Below are 24,071 nucleotides of genomic sequence, written 5' to 3' on the forward strand. Positions count from 1 at the left end.
GAAAATTTTACTCAAAATTGTACATCAACGAATATACAGAGAATGCGAAACAAACCTGAATGACAATCAATTTAAATTTCGTAAGGGGCTTGGTATAAGGGAGACATTATTTGGCCTCCAGGCCTCCAGATATTACTACAAAAATGCTGAGATCAGCGAAAAGACGTGTTTCTCTGTTTTATCGACTACGAAAAAGCGTTTGATCGAGTAAAACACACAGACCTCATCGAAACCCTAACACAACATGGTATAGACCATAACACTGTAGCACTTATTAAAAAACTATATTGGGATCAAATGGCGTCGATAAAAATAGACAATCGTCTGACAGCAGAGTTGCCAATAAACAGAGGAGTTTGTCAGGACTGTGTACTTTCTCCACTGTTATTCAATATATATTCCGAAAAGATCTTTCAAAATACCCTCGAAAATATTGAAGGAATTGAAGGAATAGAAATCAACGGAGAATACGTAAGCAACTTAAGATACGCAGACGACACCGTCATTACGCGGACAGTGCTGAGGGATTACAACGACTTTCGTTGTTATAACCAGAGAGGGAGATAGCGTAAGACTAAATATAAACACAAATAAAACAAAAGTAATGGCTGTTACACGTGCATCAAATGTCGACATTAATATTTGTATCTATAACAAACATATAGAACCAGTACAAAGATTCCAGTATCTTGGTTGCTGGATAACAAACGATCTTGACCACGAGGTCATAATACGTGCTTGCATAGAATATGCTAGGTCCGCATTTCAACGAATGAAAAAATTCCTAATAAACTCTACGTTATCGTTGGATATCCGATACAATTTGTAAAAACGTTTATTTATTCCATATTGCTATACAGAGTGGAAACACTCGGAATTACAAGTATGAGGCGTATAGAAGCCTTTGAGATGTGGGTTTTTCGAAGGATGCTGAAGATCTCTTGGACAGCACACGTGACCCACAACGAGGTGCTAAGAAGAATGGGTACTGAGAGAGAACTCCTAAATTATGTAAAAAACAAAAAAACGAGTTATCTAGGACATATTTACAGGGGAGAAAAATACAACTTCCTACGACTTATAATGAAAGGGAAAGTGGAAGGAAGAAGAGGTACAGGAAGAAGAAAATGCTCCTGGTTGAAGAATGTAAGAGACTGGACAGGCATGGACACACATTCGATACTAAGAACAGCTCAAGATAGAGAGCAATTTGATGTAGTTATAGCCAACCTTCAGTAATGGAGAAGGCACCTTAAGAAGAAGAAGAAGAAGAAAATGGATGGTATACTGTTGATTCGATAAGTGGCCTTGATAGCTTTTCCCAAAAATGTTTTCTTTATTTTCCGGTGTTTATTGCTTTTTGTATCGGTTTTCAGCTGATTTACTTTTACGGATTTCTGTATCATAACATTCATTCCACCACGGTACAGGACGTCGACCGTTAACAGACTTAGATTTACCATTAAATTTCTAAGCAGCCTTTAAGATAAGTTGATTAAACTGCTTTATAGTCGAGTTTATATCGCTTGATATTTCTAAATTGGAAATATTTTTATTGAAATGTTCAGAACATTTTTGCCAATTTGCATTTTTGAATTTTAAATAATATAATATGGGACCCGATAAGAAAAAAATATGGTTTATAATAAGTATTGGGAAATGATCACTATCATATGTATAAGCTTGAGCATTTAACCTGAGGCAATGGCTAAATTTGGGTAGCGCAGACTTAAATCAATGCATGAGAAATATTTAAAGGGATAACAACGAAAGAAGAAGATATATTTTGCAGTTTAAGAGTAAACAATTACTGAACCAAAACTTTAATTTTACCAGGTGGCTGTAATAAATAGGTCAACCGTTGTGTTTATATATAATTTTAATTTAAAGTTATACCTAGCGTGAGATTATATGAACGATGATGTGGACTATAAACTAATTGAACATGTTTCCTACATACGTTCATTTTACTTCATACTTTGTCTCTCTTAAAATTAAAATTAATGAGGGAAAACACTAAAGGCATGCGAATAAGCTGTTTTTACCTTTTACGGAATGCCCTTTGCCAAGAAACAAGATATGCAGCTTTCCAAACTAGAATTTATACCTCAATTATACGTATTCGTTATGATAAAATGATGTAGAGCACAATATTTAAAAACCGTAAGTGACCGCAATGCAAGATTGAAAAAAAAATGAATAAAAATGTTACACCGTAAAGGTTTTTTAAAAAAATAAATTTTTATACCAGAATTAAAATTATTTGCATATCTTAGCAAAAAGTACATATTAAATAATAATAAATCGACCAATCCCAATTATTGATCTTCTATCTTAATATTCTCTATTATGAATAAACTGCTAGGCCGATCTACTTTATTTTTTATTTTTATTTATTTTTCAATGATCACCCCATTACAGCATAATCAGATATCAACAAAGAATTATTTGAAAATAACACTACACCGCTGGTGTAGACTGTACACCAATTACAAGATTTCATGAACAGAGCATTGGGAAAAACTATTTGTATATTATAAACTAATCAATCCTCGAATACAAATTGATGGAAACAAACCAACTAATAATATATCACTAAGAAAATAAGGCGAAGAAAATGGAGAAGGCTAAGCTATACACTCCGTAGACCCCAGATGGCGTTGCCAGCTGGAATGCAATCCTCTGATTCGACGGAAAATAAACAGACCTAAGAAAACTTGGAAAACGAAAATACTGGAAGAGAAAGTAAAGAAATGACAAAATTCTGGTTTACAATTAAAGCATGTTCCAAAAGTAAACTTTCAGTAACGTGGTTTCTTCCGCGCTTCAATGATAATATGAGAGTGTTTTAATTAAATTTAACCTTTTAAGGCAAACTTCTTTAAGTCCCTGAATCTGTTGTTTCCAGGATAATCTTAATCTAATCAAATATCAGTCCTAATATTTTGCAATTAACAACAACAGGTAATTTGAAGTTGTTCATAGTGATTTCAGGGCTAAAGGAACAACTAATTCTTCTGCTAAATTTAATGACTTTGGAGAGTGGGAGAGGGAAGTCCTAGAGAAGCTAATTTGTTTTGTAGGTCATTTACTGCCAATTGCAGAATTTTACTAGTAGTTACCTTGGATTTACCATGACAGTATATTATTAGGTCATCGGCATATAATACGCATTTGATTGGTGGAGCAACATTTTGGCTTAACTTGCTAAAAACTGAACCTTGAGGAACTCCATTATTTTGGACGTGTGGAGGAGAAAGGAAGTTATTGACAGGAACTCTGAACGAAGATCTTAGGAAGTTTTTTATAAATGCGTATATGTTGCCAGTAATGATACATTGAGAAAGTTTGTCAACGATTGCGTTGATAGAATCACATGCGCCTGCTATATCAAAGATAGTTGCTATCAAATCTTGTTGACTATTAATTGCGTTAGAGATATAGGTTTGGAGTAGTACCACATTATCTTTTATGGAACGCTGTCTTTGGTAGCCAGAATGTTCCTTTGGAATAATTTTGTGTTTTTCAAAATGCCATAGAAGACGTTTGTTAATCATTTTTGAAGTTATAATTCTATACGCGCGCTCCACGTTGAAAATTTGTATGGGAGTGAATCTGTGAAATCATTACATTATGTAAGATAATGAGTAAGAGAGAGACAGAAGATATATTTTCTCTCTCTTCCTCTCTCGAATATAAAAATGTTCCTTTTGTATATATATTTAATATTATATATATTATACCCATATATACATATAATATTATATATAATAAAATATTTATTAATATTATTATTTATGTGATATGTTTTGTATTATTTATTAAATGTTCATAAATATATTAGTCTTTTGTATTTCAAAATAATAATCTCAATAAATCACTGTATGACCCAGAACTGTCAATTTTGAAATAAGTTTGTGTCATGTCCTCGGTAGTATAGTAGTCAGTATCCCCGCCTGTAACGCGGGAGACCGGGGTTCGATTCCCAGTAGGGGAGGACTTTTTGATTAATATTATTACATATTGCATTTTAATTTGTATTGTATTATTATATTAAATTATGTTGCAGTGTATTGTATTGTATTTTTATATTAATAACAAAATAAACAATGAATTTTATTGCAGAGTATGTGTAAAAAAATTTTTGCATTCAACTCCTTTCATACATATATGAAAATAAAAATATACATTTTCAATAAAATATTGATTCAATCCTTCATTTACTATACTCCTATTACAGGTCAAATGTTGTTTATTAATTGTTAGTAAGTTGTTATTAATTCTGTTTCTCTTTCTGCTATGTCTTACCTATAGCATTACATATGTAATGATTGTGCAGATTGACTCCCAATAAATTTGTAACGGCAAATGCGTGTATAGAAGTGTAACTTCTACCGGCAGTCCCACTGGACTGCCACATCCGTTTTTTTCATTAGCTTACACAGTGCATGTAAGGAAGATGAGCCTGTTAGATGGTGGAAAAATAGTTGGCTGATTTGGCTTGAATTGGTATAACAGTGGATTTTTTCAATGGTGCTGTCAAAAAAATCATCAGCTGTTTGCCAGGTTACAAAAGATGCAGATTTAGGGTCACTTATACTAAGATCTACAGCATATAAAGATCCAGAGGAAACAATAAAAGGAGTATTAGATCCTGTGGTAAAAAGTCAAGAGTTTGTGTTAGTCAAAGTTAATGATATTTTCAACAACTTTACCGCGTCCAAATGTTTATTGGGAACCCCACATACTGTTATGTGCATTGAAGTCTTCTGTAAAAGGCTTCTATAAATGGCTGTGAAAGTTAGAATATAAGGTCTAGGAGCTCTTTTTCTTTTAGAGAATGATTTGGAAGAATATATAAGGGGCATATGGTAAGTTTATTAGTTTGATATATAGTTATGGCAATTGCCTCAAGATTCGTTGTTAAATGTAGTATTGTTGAGCAAATTTCAATGAACTCAAATATTGATGCACCTCCACTAGCTCTGAAGCAGTTCGCCCTAATGAAGTGGTATTCTTCAAAGGACTTAGGATAAAGAATATTAGTTGTATTAAAATTAGTTTCTTGGAGACAAAGAAAAACTGAATGACAAATTTATGTAAGATATTGTATGCGTTTAAGTCGCGGATAATATTTGGTAGAAAAAAACGGAAGGTTTGTTGCACAAATTAGGATGACGATCTTACTACCATTTAGAGCGTACCAAGTCTTCTTCTTCTTCTTCTTCGGCTTTTCCCATTATGAGTTCGCCGTTTTCGTCCTCCACAGCACTCTATTCTCCCAGTCACCTTCTCTGAGGTCTCTATTTATCATAGTATTTCCGACGTATGTTTTCCATCTTGTAGCAGGTCTTCCTCTCCGTCTTCTTCCCGGTGGGTCCCAGTTTAATATTCTTTTCCGCCACCCATGCTCTGGCATTCTTTGTACATGCCCGTACCACTGCAGTGCTCTGTTTTCCAACTTTTTTGTAATTGAGCATTTTACTTTCATTCTGTTCCATATTTCCTCCGTTCTTATTCTATCCGCTCTTGTGATTTGTATACATCTTCTCGTAAAGTCCAGTTCAACTGTTCCTATTTTATTTCGTATTGTTATTGTTGTTGGCTATACTTCCGCTCCATATAGAGTAATATTCATCACTATGCTTTGAAAGATCCTCTTTTTGTTTTCTTTGGTTAGAGTGTTGTTCCATATCACTCCATGAAGTGCTCTTGTGGCTTGTTTTCTCCGTGCTATTTTCATTTCTATATCTTTCATACAAGTACCATCTCGGCTAATCATTGACCCTAAATACTTAAAAGCCTTACAACTCTTAATAGTCTCTTCTTCCAAACTTAAGTTCAAATCTGCAACCTCGGGTCCAATACATAAGTATTCGGTCTTGATCATCTGCGAAAAGTAGTGAATGTAATATATTCTCTTGTACTGGTATGCCCATTGTTCCGCATTTTCTATACCATCTTTTCAAAGCCTGATCTATATGTATATGTTAAAAAGTGTAGGTGAGAGACCACATCCCTGTTTGAAGCCTTTTGTTGCGGTGATTGTTTTTGTTATTTCATTACCTAACTTTATTTACACTTGTGTTTCTTTATACAGTCTTTGTGTTATATTCACCCATTTCTCTCTAACGCTCATTTTTCTCATTGCTTCCCATAGTTGTTTCCTGGGCACGCTATCGTATGCTTTCTCTAAGTCGATAAAGCTCATAACTATAACTTAGCTCTATAACTAAGTTAAGATCTAGCCAAAGTTTTGGCGCAAAATTTTTATATCTAAACTGCCGATCACTGTGTAATTTACACGAGTCCGCGAAACACCACACGAGAGCACTGTTACACTTTAAATAGGTTATTTATAAAATTATCACACGATTATTTAGTATTTTATTTAGGATTTTATACAATTTGCCAATATTATTTAGTATACGCCTTTTACCTTGATAAAAATTTTATAAAAATTCAATCATACTTTTTAGCATTCTTCCATGAGTCAGCCAAACAAATTGAAATCACTCCGACCTAATTCTACACAGACGAATAGGTCGGCATGTAGATACGAGTATGCTGGCAACCTTTCAAAATTTTGAATTTAACCCAGGTCAATGATTGCATCTACATGGCCATACATATACTCGTTAAACAGGAGATAAAAATTATGGCGAAATAAAATATTCTATGAAATAATTGTTCGAATTTTAATTTATTTACATTGTTATTAAAATTATATTTGTTTATTTTTTACCTATATAGTACTGTTCAATCCATTTTTCTCCAATATTTCAAAGCTAAAGCAAACAATATTATAATAAATATATTATACTTTTTGGAAATAAACCACAGTAATTGTAATACAATTTACATTTTTTAGATAATAATACAAGGAAAAGCAAAAAAAATTTAAAGGTTAAATATAAAAATGATAATATTTTCGAATAATGTTTATTATTAGATTGCCATAATTAAATTTACAAAAACATTTTGTGAAGAAAACTATTTTTATCACTAAAGCTCGGATTATAGGCAAAACACCTTTTTCGCCTATTTTGCCTATTATAATTGTTTTTTGCACTTTTTGCCTTTTTTCGTAAATTCCGCCTATTTGTGCCTTTTTAAAATTTCATGATACTACCCATGATATTATTCTATTACTAAACCATTCTATAATAAAATTTTGGGTCAATAATAAAATATCAATGGTTTGTTTATATAACAGATTTCTAGGAAAATGTACCTGATCGAGACTTGAGGGTTAACTATTTGGAAATCCCTAAGCTTTATTAGTTTATTATCAGTTGTACAGTCGGTTACTGTATCAGAGTTTAGTCACAAATTGATATATCCTAGTTTAGTTTTGTTGCGTATACCGAAAAGCAAAGAAAACGTTTTAAAACGTTTTAGACATTTGTGTGATAAGATGACATCTAAATTAAGGCTATGGATCGCACCTTATTCGGAACTTTCTCTAGAAGGAGATGGAGCATTTTATAAACCATGCGGCAAATCGGTAAGTTTTATTTTTTCTCTTTTTTTCTCGCCTCACAACATAACTAAATTCTAAAGCGGTTTTAGAATTCTAATTATTATTTTTTTAATTCTCAGATTTCAAGTAGAAAAAAGTACTTTATTGACCAGCATTATGGAACCCCACTTCATAAACGTAATTTGGAAAAATTAAATTCCTCTAAGTTAGCCCAAATATCTCTGCGGGATAGTTTAAGTAGTTCAAAAAAAAAGGAGGAAGACGCATTTAAATTTGATTTATGCCAGATGATGATTGCATCCAACATTCCCCTATATAAAGTTAATAACCCTAGTTTTAAATGCTTTTTTGAAAAATATCTTAATAAATCCTTACCGGACGAGAGTACATTGAGAAAACATACTGTGGAAAAATGTTATGTGGAATGTATTTCAAAAATTAAGCGGGAGTTAGAAGGCAATTTTTTGTATATTATCGTGGATGAAACGATAGATGTATGCGGCAGGTATATAGCTAATTTAATGATTGGAATTTTAAACGGAAACTTTGCGAGAAAACCTTATTTAGTTGCTTTTAAAGAATTGGAAAAAACAAACAATTTAACAATAAGTCGATTTATACAAGACAGTTTAACAAATTTCTTTTTACCCAACGCTATACCAGTGAATAAAATAGTTTTAATGCTTTCAGATGCTGCGGCATATATGTTAAAAGCTGCTGTTAATTTAAAGATTTTTTATCCTAATTTAATTCATTGCACTTGTGTAGCCCACGGAGTAAATAGAATTGCTGAAGAAATAAGAAATCTGTTTCCGTTGGTAAATAATTTTATAAATTTTATGAAAAAAGTTTTTGTAAAGGCTCCGTTGAGGGTGCAAATATATAAAGAAAGACTTCCCGGTGTCCCTTTGCCACCTAAACCAGTAATTACAAGGTGGGGAACCTGGCTCGAAGCAGTTTTTTTTTTACTTTGAACACTGCAATGAAATAGAAGTAGTTATGTCAGAATTTGATAATGATATTTCCGAAGCCATTCGAGAAGCAAAAAAAAATATTAAAAAATCCCAAATTGAAACAGGAACTCGCTTATATCAATGACAATTATAAATTAATAGTTACCACAATTACCTTATTACAAAAACAAGAGATAAATTTATGTGAGTCAGTAAAATTAATAGATAATTTAAAGACCAAAATTAAATCGGCACCTGGAAGTAACGGTCAATTAATTTAAACAAAAATGAAATATATTTTCGACAAGAATGAAGGTGTTTCGTTTTTATCTAATGTTGCTAAAGTTTTGAATGGGACATTTTCCGAGGAATTTCAAATTATACCAGATTTATTATTCGCTCTGAAATATGCTCCAATTACATCTGTCGATGTCGAACGTTCGTTTTCAATGTACAAATTAATTTTAAGTGATCTAAGACATAGTTTTAAGACCGAAAATATTAAAAAACATTTAGTTGTTTCTATTAATGATAAAATTTTAAGTGTTAACAATGTTTAATTATTAATTTACAGTTATTTAGTTACTAGTTTATTTATACTAATGTTAGGATTATGATGTGTAAATATACCTGCCTTAAGTTAATATTACGTTAATTCACTTTGTACAATAAATAATAAGTTATGTGCCTTTATTGCCTATATTTTGCCTTAATGTTAATATTCCTGCCTTTTTTAATAAAAATCTTTGCCTATATAGGCGCCTTTTTATTCAATTTTTGTTGCCTATAAATCCGAGCTTTATTTATCACAAGAGGTTTAACATTTTTTGGTGTGTCAAATTAGTGTCAGCTCGATTTGTATGTTATGTAGTTTATTATAGTGAACACGATAGGACCTGTAGTAGGTGGAGTATTGTGTTTTGTCACCTAGTCTTTTTCATCTATACTTTGAAGAAATCTTTAGGAAGGCTTTGGATAGAAGACAAGAGGAAGTAAGACTAGGCAAAGAAGTAATCAATAACATCAGATACGCTAACAGTATAGCCGTTTTTGCATTAAATTTACAAAAGCTCCCGACGTCAGTGAAGCAAGTTATCTGAGAGGCCTTAAAATCAACATTTCAAAGATAAAGTGGATTGCAGTTGGAAACATTAATATAGATCAAGGTCTGCTTTTATTTATTGTAGAGGAAATAGAACGCTTAATAGTTATTTAACCAACAAGTGTATTAATAAGGGCGATTAACAATTGAGATATTTTAACGCGTGAGCGAAGCGAGAGCGTTAATGTTCGAGATTGTTAATCGCCATTTTAATTCACGAGTTCGTTACAAAACTTTTCCGTCGACCGTACTTTTCAGAAATAAAGATATTATCTTCGTTAAAATATTTATTTACTTAACGATAAACAACAATTTTTTCAGCTTTCATTGACTTTATTCAAAGTTTCCTTAGTGGTAGTTTTATTATAGTAAATATTAATATTGGAAATGGTACATTTACTGAAATTAAAGGAAGATATTGATAAATGCTTATCTGCTGTATAGCATTTTGACATATTTAAGTCTTCTTGGACCTCTGTAAATTCTGTGATAGAAGAAGTTAAATTCTGGTGGAGTTAAATTAAACTCTTCGTCAATATCCATCCTTTGATTTTTCAAATACACAAAATTTTAAACAATAAAGTAAATAATGACATACAATGACAGATAGTACTACCAGCGGCTACTTCATTTTAAATTAATTTTTTACTGGGGATATAAATAGGTACATGTTTGGTTGCCTACACCACAGGTCACTGCCAATCACAGAGCGTTTAATTAATTTATGCAAACAATGTATGTTGTGTTGCCTATAATAAAATCGTTCATTAATAGAAAATCATTAATTATTAGGGGTCATTAATCAATAATTTTGAGGGTGTTAAAATTGATCATAAATGGACGGTCGACGGAAAACCATTTTAATAAATTATTAAACGATATTAATAAAAACGTAAAATGCTGTGAAAGTTTGGTTCGTTTTTTAAAGTTAATGACTAAATTTTGTTAAAGTGTAGACTTTAAAATATTTCTAAAATACAGTTTCGGAAAATTTATAAAACGATGCTTGTTCTTTTATCAATTTTAACAAGATTAGATACCTTTCAAATGAAAATCTGTTATAATTAAAGTTAATTTTAAAATATTCGATTATTTTGTTCTACAAAGGTTTCACTATTAAAGCGAATAAATATATTGCAAATATTATTTTAAATACGGTTTTAATATTAAGCTGCCATCGTAAGGTTTCCATAAAAACGTAAAATGCTGTGACAGTTCCAGCTTGCTACATTTAATACACTGCTTGCACGCCATTTCTAAAACCAGTTTGTGATATTTTATACAGGAAACCCTACAACTGTAGTTCTGGGAATTAAACCACTCAGAAATTATATAATATATGAAGTTTGTTCTGTTAGCAACTGTGTGTTGTCGGGGTTTTGTGGGTTAGATTAAAATAACCTGTCGTATTAAAAATGTTGTCATGTAAGTAATGTCTAACTACACAGTAGTGAGGAGCTCATGCTTTTTGTTTGCGTACAATCTCACATTAAACAGCTGCATTAAATAAATAGAGTTATACGTAATTTGTATATGCAGTGCATATTTGTAAAATAAGCCACTTTGAAAAAATAAGCTAACTTAGATGTACAAATGATACCTTCAGTGATTATATCGGAGAGCGTTGTAGGCCTTTATTTATCTCTTTTAAGGCCGTTCCTCGCGATTCTGGGCATAGCTATTCCAATGTAAAAGTTTATATCAAATAACGCAAAAACTGTGGCAGATATTGAGATGATTCTTTTTTTATATGAAAGGTCTTAAAAAGTTCTAGTGCACTATTTGGTTGTAAATTAATAAACCACTAATTTATTAATAAATTAATAAATTAATGACCACTTTCCGAATCTGTTTTTATTTTTAACATAAAGTGTAACACAAAGCAGTTATTTGATAAAAACTTTTTAAAAAATCTCAAAGTTCTGCTAAATGTTACTCTCTCTCGGTCAGTACAGGCTGTCTTTGTCGATAGCTTCTGGATTCTCTCCGACAGGTAGGTAAGAAATATACACTCTCTCATAAATAATGTTAAATAACATTATTAGGGCTTATTAAAGAGTAATACCCAAATATTTTGCAGTATTTGAATATGGAATTTGATTATTTATATTTATTGGACAATACCCAAATATTTTGCAGTATTTGAATATGGAATTTGATTATTTATAGTTATTGGAACATTTATTTTAAACGTTTTTGTTAGTAAAGTTTACATAATATATGAAGTTTGTTTCGTCACTTGCTTGTCCAGTCATATTAGTCCAGGGTAATAAGGATTTTCTCGTGACACTCAATAATCCAGGTAGCTGACAACTTTTTTAGTTATTGTAGACCTATAAAAAGAAAACCTATCTGTTTCCTGCCTAAAGTTCGGAGCCGTTTTTTAATGATTAACAATTTAATGCAAAAAAAACGCGATTTTTTCGATTTTTTGCACTCCATTAGAAAGCTAAATAAATGACATAAAATTACAAAATTTTATTTTTTAGAATATTGACAAAGCTTCAAAATGCCGATTTTTGAAACTTAAAAAGTCAATTTGTTGCTTCGCAAACTTCAAACTAAGTGACAATTGATATTTATTAAAAACTTTTAGTAAACTTAAACTTTAAACTTTATAGTTCCACTCAAAGTTGGATATTGGGGTACTTAACAAACCCTCAAAATTTGGGACCGATATATTAATTAGTTTAAAAGTTATTGTATTTGTTTATCTCAGAGACCTTTTTTTTACAATAACAACATAGATAGAAAATAATAAAGATAGAGTAAGGATAGGTTCTGAGGGTGACAAATGAAAGTAAAAGACTTATACTATCAATATGCATTAAAAAAAATAAAAAAATAATTTATTATAGTCAAAAATCCTGATGTCAAATTTTTGAAATTATGTAGTTTATAAACATTTAGAATAACTTTAAAAACATTGTCTCTAGAAAAAATCTTTTTTTACACTCGAAAAGCTAGTATTTTCACCCAAATTTTTAAATAAAAAAATTTGGCCTAGGTTAATTTGGGCCAAAGTTAGCCATGTTTTTTTGTTAATTCACAGCTAATTTGATTACCTATAATAATTAGGGAACCTTATTGACGCCATGTTAAAGAATGGGATTTGTATTTTTTGTTAAAAAATTTGCACAAACATTGCACTTTTACAGGACCCTCTACGAATTTTCAAAAATGTAGTTCAAATAGTGACTAGGAAGAACCCACAAATCCATGGCGTTTAAATACCGAACAAACAATTTTAAACTAACAAAATTTTCTATATCTCCGGATCTACTCAATGGATTTTGATCACCCTTTTTTAATATGTATGTAATTTCTACGTACATTACAAATATGTAATTTGTTTATATATTAATTAATTAATAAATGGTCTAGTTTGTTTAAACAATTCGTGAAAAAATAATTTTCTTCCAAAAATCTATTTTTTTAATACCTAGTATCATTAATAATCATAGAAAAAATCGCGTTTTTTGCATTAAATTGTTAATAATTAAAAAACGGCTATAAATTCAAGGCAGGAAACAAGTCGGTTTTCTTCCTATAAGGTCTACAATAACTAAAAAAATTGTCAGCGACCTGGATTATTGAGTGTCACGAATATGGTCTATTTTTTGCTTATTTCCCTGGAGTATATATTTGATTATCATCTGTGTAATTTTTCTGTCGCTTCCTCGCTGGTTTTGTATATTGCTATGATAGCAGTATCATCGGTAAATGTTGCAATTGTATTATTTTCTAAAACAATAATATAACACGTATACAAAAGGTAAAGACACTTCTTTGTGGCATCCCTGCTGTAATTTCTTTCAGTTCCGTGTATGTATCTTCCTGTTTATTTCTGAAATATCTTTCCAAGTATTTGAGAGTATCGTTTTGGTAAATATAGTCTTAGTTTATAGTTATGGCGTCTTTGCCATACTTTATCATATACCTGAGTCACATCCTAAATTGTCCATCATATTATCCTTCATGATCCATATTTCACATCCATATAGTAATACAGTATATTTACATGTAACAAATTAAATCCTTAGTTGTAAATTTTTAAAATAATTACTCAGTATACATCCAAGTTTCATAAATGCTCCTCATAAATCTCATAAGACATGGTGTAGACTCATAAGACATTGCTCCGCAAGCTTTGTAAAACACTACACCATGTTTCTCATGGTTTTATTAAAAATAGTAACATTCATTCTAATATTTAATTTTCTGGTTGCCTTTTCCAAGGCAACAATAAAGAGGAGACACTCCAAAGCCTCCCCCTGTATTTGACCATCATTAACGTTAAAGCATGTAGAGTTTTCTCCTTCAATTCTAACGCACAAGCTTACGTTTTGCATTGTTAGTTGGGTCAACTTAACCAACTTCGGTGTGATCCCAAACAAAGTCTATCATTGCATTATATAATGCAGTTCTTTTAACACTGTCAGAGGCTCCTTTGAAGTCGACGAAGAGATAGTGTGTATCTATGTTATATTCTAGTGACTTTTCTAGAATCTGCCCATGTGCTTGAATTTGATGTATAGTTGATTTTGATCTCTGTCATGTTGGGTACAATCAATGACATATAATAAATAGACTCCGCAGCCTTTTATACTTGGTATAATAATCAGGTGTCCTAAAGACCTACTTGAAGGTATAATATTTACTAAAACACTGGCGTGCTCGTTTATTTTAGAATAAATTTATTTTTTATTGTTAAAAGGAAATCTCTGGAAAAAAACCTAGTTAGAAAAATTATATTTAAATCATTTTAATGACAAACAGCAAAACATTCAAATTAAATTGTTAATTATTTATAGTCCATTTTCATCATATTGATAGCACATTATATATGCAAATCCCTAAACTGTTGATACGGGTGACTCAATGAAAAATAGATATTTATCAACAAGTTTACAGAAGTATATAGGAAAACAATTTTAAATTGAGTATGACCGCCAGGTATAAAGGTTGAAGCAGAATAGAATACAATAGTTTTGAGGGTTACTAATCCCTAAATAAAGTTGCCAGTGTCGGAGTGATGGAGATACTAATGAATTTGCAAGAAATGTAAGATGTTTATTTTATTGGTTATATATAAAATAATTTGTGGCCGTAACAGGGGCCGATTTGTAAAAAAATGAATATTTTTTTAATCAAATTCCATTTCAGATTCACTGCTTTCTTCAGAATGTAATGAATCTTCAAAGACAAAATGTTAATTATTACCGCTTCCAGTATTGCATCAGTCATATTCCACATATCCAAATTCCACATTTTATTTTCTTCCTTGTGAACATGACTAACAGCATTTTTCCCATTTTCTGGAGTTAATTTTGATAAGGAATGTTCTAATATTTGTTGTAAGTCTTCTAATTTAAAAGTTTTGTTGTTGCGTCCGACTTCACCCTTTACTTGAGACCATATATTTTCTATCGGATTTTTTATCACAGTGGTATGGGGGTAAACGTAAAATAATTACATCACGGTTTAATGCCATTTCATCAATTATATATTTTTTATAAGCTGCTTTATGTTGCCTTACAATAGATAATAATTCCTTTTTTGTCGAATTCTCCTTGTACTCAATTGCGTGTTTATCCAACCATTCGATTATCCTTCCATCCTTTTTTCCATGCCGTTGTTGGCAATTTTTCTGATAGTCTTCAATGGTAACTAGCATTATCCATGACTATGACAGAATTTTTTGGAATTAAATCCAACATTTGCTTAAAATATTCTTCATAAACGTCAGCAGTCATTTCCTCGCGGTAATCTTTAGTTTATTTTAAGGCAAAACTTAATAATCCACCATTGACAAAACCGTATTCGTTTCCAATATGGGTTATTATGAGTCTGCGTCCTTTTCCAACGGGAATATTGTTTATTCCAGTAGATACACCTTCGATAAATGCCTGACGGGAACTTTTCATGTTTTTATGTATTTCTTCAATTTCCAAGGGTTTACTCCCTCCACTCTTCTTGGGAGATGAAACAGTTCCTCCTTTTCTTTCTTTTAGGAATCTATAAATTGTTGCTTCTCCAACCCCTGTCAAATTTGAACACATGTTAACAATTTCACGAACATTACTTAAAGAGCGTTGATGTAAATTACTATTTAACTGGGAATAAGCCACAATTAAAGGTTAAAATACGTTTATTGACGTTTCAATTTCCACTTCGGAAATCGTTCTCAAAATACAAACATTAGTAAATTAAACAAATTTTGTTTAATTTACTAATGTTTGTATTTTGAGAACGATTTCCGAAGTGGAAATTGAAACGTCAATAAACGTATTTTAACCTTTAATTGTGGCTTATTCCCAGTTAAATAGTAATTAATTTAAAATGCCACAAGAAAATAGCTTCAGAACAATATAGCGTTGATGTACAAGTGCATCGTGTACATTTGATATTATATTTTTCTCTCTTAGACTGAAGGCACCTTTAAAACTACACTTAACCGGGATAAAACCTGTTGTCGACGTCATTTTTAAATGCAAATAACAAAATATCGACACCAAAAACGTAGGTAGGTAAGACATGAACAATGTACATCTACAAACTAAATGGAAGATACGAACAATTTCTAATTTATATTATTGGCATAAGCTGTAATGTGGCATAAAAACTACTTAAACTACCATTAGTAAAGCCTTATTAGTAATTCCAGGTAATCGTTCAAAAAAGGTATTCTTTTTGTGTCAGGCGATAACTTGTATAGAAAACAATAATCACCTTTAAATTACTTTTTACATTAATTTATTTCGTGAAACATTGAATTCTCTCGTTAATCACCCGTGTATAATTAACAATAATCGTGTGGCATATATACCGACGTTTTTTACGCACAAAAAAGATATAGTGAGATTAGTGGATACTTATTTTACAGAAGATTTTTTAACAGATAATGAATTGTTGACGGCATCTTAAAATATTATTTTTTTTATTTATTTCAAAACAAGTATAGGGTGACGTCTACGGTTTTTTGACCTGTTGGGGATTTGCATACATAATGTGCTATCAATATGATGGAAAAGGACTATAGTATATTGTGTAACAATTTATTTTTTAAATAAACAAAACGCCTTCACTGACTATCAACACTAAACCTAATGTTTCAAGTGGTTACACTCCAGCAATGTTATTGATTAATCAAGAGATAAAGCCGAAAATGAAAGTTAAGTTTGATCAGAGATCCACTCCTGTTAATTTCAAGAAAGGTAATGCAGTTTGGCTCTACCAACTAATCAGAAGGAAAGATCTAAGTCTCAAGTTGCAGCGACCATCAGAGGGACTGTACCTGGTTACTAAGAAGATAAAAGACTTTGTATATACGGTGCAACTGATACCACGAAGTAAGCCAAAGGTTGTCTACCTAGAGAGACGCTGTCCTTGTAAAGGGCACAATCCACCAGCCTAGTTCACTTAGGTAATGTTCGGGGCGTACAGCCCAAAAAAAGAGTGCAATGTTATGAGTGGCAACGGTCTAATTTCGGCCCTGGCGTAAAAGTAATTCTAGAACCCGAACTAACCACTTTGTCAGTAGAGTTCGAAAACTTTTTCTTCAGTTTTCTAGAATCTGGTGTTAAAGCGCTGATTTAGCATTCGTGAGTTCGCTAGCTATCTTTGGTATCTAAGCGATACTCATATTATTGTAGGCGATGATTAATAGTGTATTTGGAATCAATAGAATTTAGAAATAAAGTCAGCTAAATAACGTTTACGTTGTCAAAAGAATCTCTAAGAATTAGTTGCAGTAAGCTTAATACCAGCAGAATTGAAAGAAAGGGAAGGCCTATGTTCAACTTTGGATGCAAAAGGCTAAACGGTGATAATGATAAAACTAAGTTCACTTCACTTAATTCCTAATCCCACAGGAAAACGTACCAATATATTCAGGGGAAATCAATACACTATACTAAAAATAAATCTTAAAAGCAAAATAAGAGGTCGGAGAGGTGAAAAAAGAAATCAGATTTCTTGGCTAAAAAATAATAATAAATTTATTTAGATATCAAATGCAGAATAATTATTCCATGTGACGGAAGATCGAGAAGCCTTGACAATGGTGATCGCCAACGTAGGTAGGAAGCGTCGGGAGGGTTTGGACAGCGGGAGGCATTGGACACTGTCATAGTTCCCATTTCACTAGATAACAAGCGTAACCGCAAATATAACTTGAAGTGCATTTCTGTATTCTTAGTCTCTGTCTACACGCCAAGTCGACAGGTACTTTGATTTGATGCTCGGCCATTTTCGAAATTTTTGATGCTGTTGTTATAATATTTAGCAATTTGAAACTGTGTTTTTATGGTTTTGTTTGTATTTGGATACCGATTGAGTATTAATATTAGGTTAGCCTAAATAATAAAAGTTTGTAGTTATTTTTACGACATATAAAGATGCTTTAAGAAATTTTGTATTTACTTATCTTAACTGTCTTGAGCGAGGGTATGGAAACCTGACCAAATCCTCCCAAAAGTGTACAAACCCCTCCCTAATTTATAAAATTGTTACAGAAAATATACCGTATAAATATAAGCGACTAACCGAAGGACTATTTCCCGAAGAAGCCATTCGAAGAGCAATAGCTAATGTTTTATCTGCAAAGTTTTCTATCGGAAAAAGCGTTCAACAGCATGAAGTTAAAAAATCAACACGAGCTTTATATGTAAAGAAAGCTTAAGACGTAGGAATCAACAATACGACATTCTCTTCATATTTTGTCACATGCCAAGTGTTCTCTAATGAAATGGAATCCTTGCTTGCGTTGTACCTTAAGAGATGTTCTAACATGTACCATGGTTTAACTCCAGAAGCGACTCACAGATTAGCATACGAATTTGCCAAAAAAAAACGAAGTTAAATTTCCAAAGCCTTGAAAAGTAAACAAATCAAAGGACTAGTTTGCAGGATTTTTAATTCCACAATCTGAACTATCCTTACGAACTGCGCAGATTACAAGCTTAGAGAGAATTTTTAGTTTCAATAAACAGTCGGTAAATTTCAAGTTAATTTAGGGGAGATTTAAAAAGGCACAGCTTCACTGGATCAGACATATTTAATTTCGACAAGACGGGCGTAACCACATTTCAAAAAACTCAAAAAGTAGTTGCTACTAAAGGCAGCATCAAGTTGGTAAAGTAGTGTCGCGTTAGAGAACAGAACTGATTACTCAATTGGGTAATATTGGAGCATATGGAACAGAACTTCCACCAGTGTAGGTGTTTTCAAGGAAAAAATTTGACAAATATAGAATGCTAAATGGTATTCCAGAAGAGTATGGTGCAACCGGTTTAGTGCATTCATCTGGATGGTTGACCAGTGATAATTTTTTTAAAGTTTTAGAGCATTTTGTACGCCAAGTTATTTTATTAATTGATAATCATAAATCCTACTTATCTCTTTCTGCTATTTATTACTGCAAAAATAATGGAATTACAATTCTAACTCTTTCACTCCCACATCTAACAAATTGCAATCATTAGATAGGACTGTTTTTAGACCATCTGAAAGGTTTTTCAATCAAGAGTAGATTACTAGATGCCCACTCATCCAATAAAGGCGATATTAATTTATGACCTTGCACCAATATGTACGAAAGCTTGGGATTGATCTGCAACTCCTTTCAACATAAATTCTGGATTTCGTCGCACTGAAATTTGGCCATTGGATAAAAATAGTTTTGGTCAAGAAGACTTTCTATGCTCGTTGGTAACAGACAGAATGGTTTCTTCAACATTAAAAGACCTCAATGTTTCTTTATCAAGTGGATTTTTAATTTAAAATGTGGAGGTGTCATCGCAATTCAGCCTCTCTGCATTGTCACTCTAGTTCAAAGCGAGCACAAGAAAGATTACTTATCTCCGTCCCAAATAAAACCATACCCGAAAGCTTCAGAAAGAAAAATAACTAGAAAAGTCCAGTAAAAATAACAATCATAATAGCAACTGATACTCCAGAACGCAATGCACTAGCAATAAAGAAATTGAAAAAAGACACCACAAATTAATGGAAAAAGAAATAGAGATAGTATAAAAAAAGTAATTACCAAATATTTTTCCGATGAAGAAGTGATTTACAAAGACTCATATTTAGATTTGGAAAATGATAAGGATGAGGATGAGAACCTTACTACACTTCGAATTGATAGTTTCGTGGTTTGTAAGGTGTTTGGAAAAAATCGGTTCGACATTATGCTCCCAAAATTGAACAAGTTGTTGTAGATGGATACAACGTGAAATTTTTAAAAAAGCAAGTTGTTTCCAACCGGTTTATAGTTAGTGTAGAGCCTCCAGCATTTGTAACATACGAAGAAGTAATTGTAAGGTTACCAAATCCTTTGACAGATTAAAGTGCCAGATATAAAGACAAGATATATTTTTACATTGATCTTTTCCAGTACAGTTTATTTTAATAATAAATATTTTGTTTGTTTCATTGACATCTTAAGTTTCCTTTGGCAAATATAAACCTTTTGTAATATTTTTGTATTTATTCGTTTGGACACATTACCTCAAGTATGTATTGTCCACATCATATTGTTTATTAAAAAATTGTCCAAACCCTCCTGGCGCACCCCCCGGAAAAAAAGTTTATTTTTTTAAAATAGTTTTTTATTAGATTCACATCGTTATATTGTTTGGTTGTAATATTTAAATAAAATATAATTAACTAGATTAATTTCCCTTTTTTTAACTTTAATCTATATCCTCCTATAAAATGATAGTTGATATTTCTAACCCCAAATGTATTACGAATACACTTTTGACCTAAACAAAAGAGACTTCCGTCTGCACATTTTCGGGTTGACTTATCTTTCCTCCTTTAAAAACCTGACACTTTTTTATTATTACACTCCACTACACTTTCCGTATAGAAGCTGGACTACGTGACTTCCGTTATATTTTGTTTCTCCATTAATGATTCTTGTCATGGGTATCAGAGCCGCATCGGGAATATTTTCCATTTTATTCTGTAAAAGTGTGATAAAAATCTTTCACAAAATTTATCAGGTCACATAGTTACATGCAATTACATACAGTGTGTAAAAGCCAAATGGAATAAATTCATTATCCATTCAAAAATGTTGTCGCTTTCAAGTTTATTCAGATTAATTAAGATAAAATACATTAAAATCATGTGGTTACCGAAATTCGCTAAAATATACTCAAAACTTATTTCCCGTTTAGGTCTTGATAATGAGAAAGTGAACAAAAACCATAGCAACGTGGTTTTTAGATGGTAACCATTAAAAAACTTTAAAGAATTTCCGTGGCAACGTTATTTTAATATGCATTAGTAAATTGTTTTATTTAAGTTATCAGTATTTTAATTTAAGTAAAAATTTCGTTCAATTCAATTCTGAAAAATGGTTAGATTAACGGAAATGCATAAAATAACAGTTTTACAAATGATTGGTTACGGAGATAACACCCAAACACAACAGGAAGTAACTCGCCTAGTTCATGAGAAATTTCCTAATTTACCGCCTATATTCCAAGGAACAATAAGTAAAATAGAGAAGCAGTTTCGCGAGTTTGGTCATGTAAGGCAGATAAAAAAAGCAGCTGCCAATGCACTGAGTGATGAACTCAAATTAGATGTGTTGCTTGAGTTTCAGGAAAATCCACACACATCGAGTAGACAGGCATCCACTACATTCAATGCTAGCCATACATCGATAGTAAACATATTAAAAGAAAATAAATTGCATCGCTATAAGATGATACCTACTCAGGAGCTCATGGAAGACGATTTTGATAGGGGAACTTTTTTTTGTGAGCAAATGATGGACATGTTGGATAACAATATTATTCAATTAGAAGACTTTATGTTTTCTGATGAGTGTACTTTTTCACTTAACGGTCATGCTAATAGGCAAAATTGCCGCTACTGGGCCACGGAAAATCCTCACTGGATGAGAGAAGAACACACTCAATACCCTCAAATGGTTAATGTTTGGGCAGGGATTGTAGGAAACAATATCATTGGTCCCTTTTTCATTGAGGGCAACTTGAATGGCAACAATTATTTGGCACTACTTCAAAATGGTGTCATTCCAACGTTGGCAAATTTATATCCTGATCCAGGAAACTCTCAAGTTCCGGCGAATACGATATGGTTTCAGGAGGATGAAGCACCACCACATTACCAACTTAATGTCCGGCAGTATCTCGATACAATATTTCCCAATCGGTGGATAGGGAGGCGAGGATCGATTGAATGGCCAGCGCGATCACCTGTTCTTACATTATTAGATTACTTTTTATGGGGATATGTGAAGAGCCATGTGTACAAAACTAAACCTTCTGATTTAAATGAGTTAAAAGAACGAATAACGCTTGCGATTAGGTCGATCACGCCTGTTATGTTAAATAATGTTAGAAGGCAGTTTTATTTGAGATTAGGATGTTGCCAAGACGTTCGCGGTGAACATTTTGAATATCTACTTCATTAACATTCATGGTTCTTTTTCGTGTTCTACATTTTATTACGTTTTGCATTACATTTTAGTTTTTGATTGTATTTTGATTGTAGCGAATTTCGGTAACCACATGATTTTAATTTATTTTATCTTAATTCATCCTAATAAACTTGAAAGCGACAACATTTTTGTATGGAGAATGAAAAGACCTTTCAAACGATATATCACAAGCCTATACTTCCTATTTTAAAAATTGGGGGTTGTACCTGTCATTCTAATGGGGTTGAAGGTAGGGGTTGCATTTTCACGTTAAAGAATGTCAAGTTATAATTTAAATGTGACGTGTTTCGGAATTTTTTATAAATATGTACAGTAACCTAAATAATGAATTTATTCCATTTGGCTTTTACACACTGTATTTTTACTGTTTATTATTGGTACCATATATCAGCCACAAAGAAAACCAATTATTTTAGCCTGTTGTAAAAGTGTTTTTTCCAGTACCTGTCTACGATGCTAAAATATGGATATCTACAACTGCTTACACAAAACAGATAACGGTTTTTTAAAATCTGGCTGTATGGAAGAATACTCGAGATTCCTTATGAAACAGTATTAGAGAGAATACATAAAAATATAAAAGTCTTTCCAATAATTAAAAAACGTAAACTGGAAACTTGAATATTAGGTTACGTGATGCAAAATAATAACATATATGAAATGTTAAAACTAATAATACAAAAGAATAATCACATTCTTTTTTTCTTTGGGTACCGTGCCCAAGTTTTAGTCGTGGGTAGCTTACTTGACGATTTGTCGATATCGTTCTCGATCTTGCGCGGCATGTAATAATTCATCTGCTGATAAGCCAGTCCATTGACGAAGGTTTCGGAGTAATGAGTATTTCTTCTAAAATAAAGTATATTAAGTATAAACTTGGAGAAAGGAACGAAAGAGGGCAGAGACTAATACAGTTCTGCCAAGAAAAGAATTGCATAATAGCAAATACTTTGTTTCAACAACTTAAAAGACGACTGTATACCTGGAGATCTCCTGCTGATCAAGAAGGAAAGGTAGTCAGAAATCAAATCGACTACATTATGATTAACAGAAGGTTTAGAAACAGTATTACATCTGCAAAAACATTCCCAAGTGCAGACGCAGCAACTAACCATAATCTGCTCTGTGCTGGATTGAAACTAAAATTAAAAATAATGAAAACCCCGACTGCTCAGAAAAAAAAAACATAATAATCGACTTATAAGAAATGAAGAAATAGCAGATGAGTTCGGAAATAAGATAAATCATGAAATTTTAAAACAGCTAGAAAGATCTGAACAAGAAAATATCGGACCAAATATAGATATAATGAATTCCGCAATGGTTACCATAACAGACGAAGTTTTGAAATCAGAAAAAGAGCCAGTAAAGAAAAAGGATTGGATAACCGATAACGTACTAGACCTTATTCAACAAAGAAGAAACTGTAAAAATAAAGACGAGACTCGATATAGAGAAATATATATACAAATAAGATACGAGGTTAAGCGAGCAAAAGAGACCTGGATGGAAGAGAGATGTCGTGATATGGAAGAACTACAAAGAAAACATGACGAGTTTAATATACACAAAAAACTTAAATTACCTACACTCAGAAAAAAGAACTCTCACTTTATGAGAAACTCCAAAGGTAAAATTATTCTCGACTTAAAAGAGAAAAGGAAGAATAGACCAACTACATAAAAGAGCTTTTCCTGGATACGAGGCCACCACTTAACACCACAAAGTATACGAATACTGGTCCTATTATTTTAAAAAAAGAAGTAGAGAAAACCGTCAAACAAATCAAAAATGGGAAATCTCCAAGCCCTGACCAAATACCATCAGACTGGCTCAAACTTCTAGACGACGACAATGTCTCAAAACTAACAAACATTTATAACCACATAATATACGAAAGTGGAACACTGCCACGAATATGGTTGGAGTCTACATTTATCCCACTTCTAGAAAAACCTAATACATCATCATGTAAAGACTTTAGAATAATTAGTCTCATGAGTCACTCTCTCAAGCTACTTCTTAGGATAAGTAGGATAATTCTTAATA

The 24,071-nt window shown here is 32.0% G+C and overlaps 2 protein-coding genes across 2 annotated transcripts in view; one reads left to right on the forward strand and one right to left on the reverse strand.

Moving 5' to 3' along the window:
* Positions 1 to 24,071, forward strand: part of LOC140432810 (uncharacterized) — a 153,281-nt gene that overhangs the window by 42,394 nt on the left and 86,816 nt on the right. The gene's annotated exons all lie outside the window — the stretch shown is intronic.
* Positions 3,027 to 3,557, reverse strand: LOC140436850 (uncharacterized). The gene has a single exon (XM_072525993.1). It carries the CDS (start codon positions 3,555 to 3,557, stop codon positions 3,027 to 3,029), a length of 531 nt encoding a protein of 176 aa, XP_072382094.1.

This window comes from Diabrotica undecimpunctata, chromosome 1 (assembly GCF_040954645.1).
Source record: "Diabrotica undecimpunctata isolate CICGRU chromosome 1, icDiaUnde3, whole genome shotgun sequence".
NCBI lineage: Eukaryota > Metazoa > Arthropoda > Insecta > Coleoptera > Chrysomelidae > Diabrotica > Diabrotica undecimpunctata.

What these genes read in the sequence shown, in the direction of transcription:
- LOC140436850 (XM_072525993.1), bottom strand. Translation starts at nt 3,557, where the DNA reads ATGATTAACAAACGTCTTCTATGGCATTTTGAAAAACACAAAATTATT.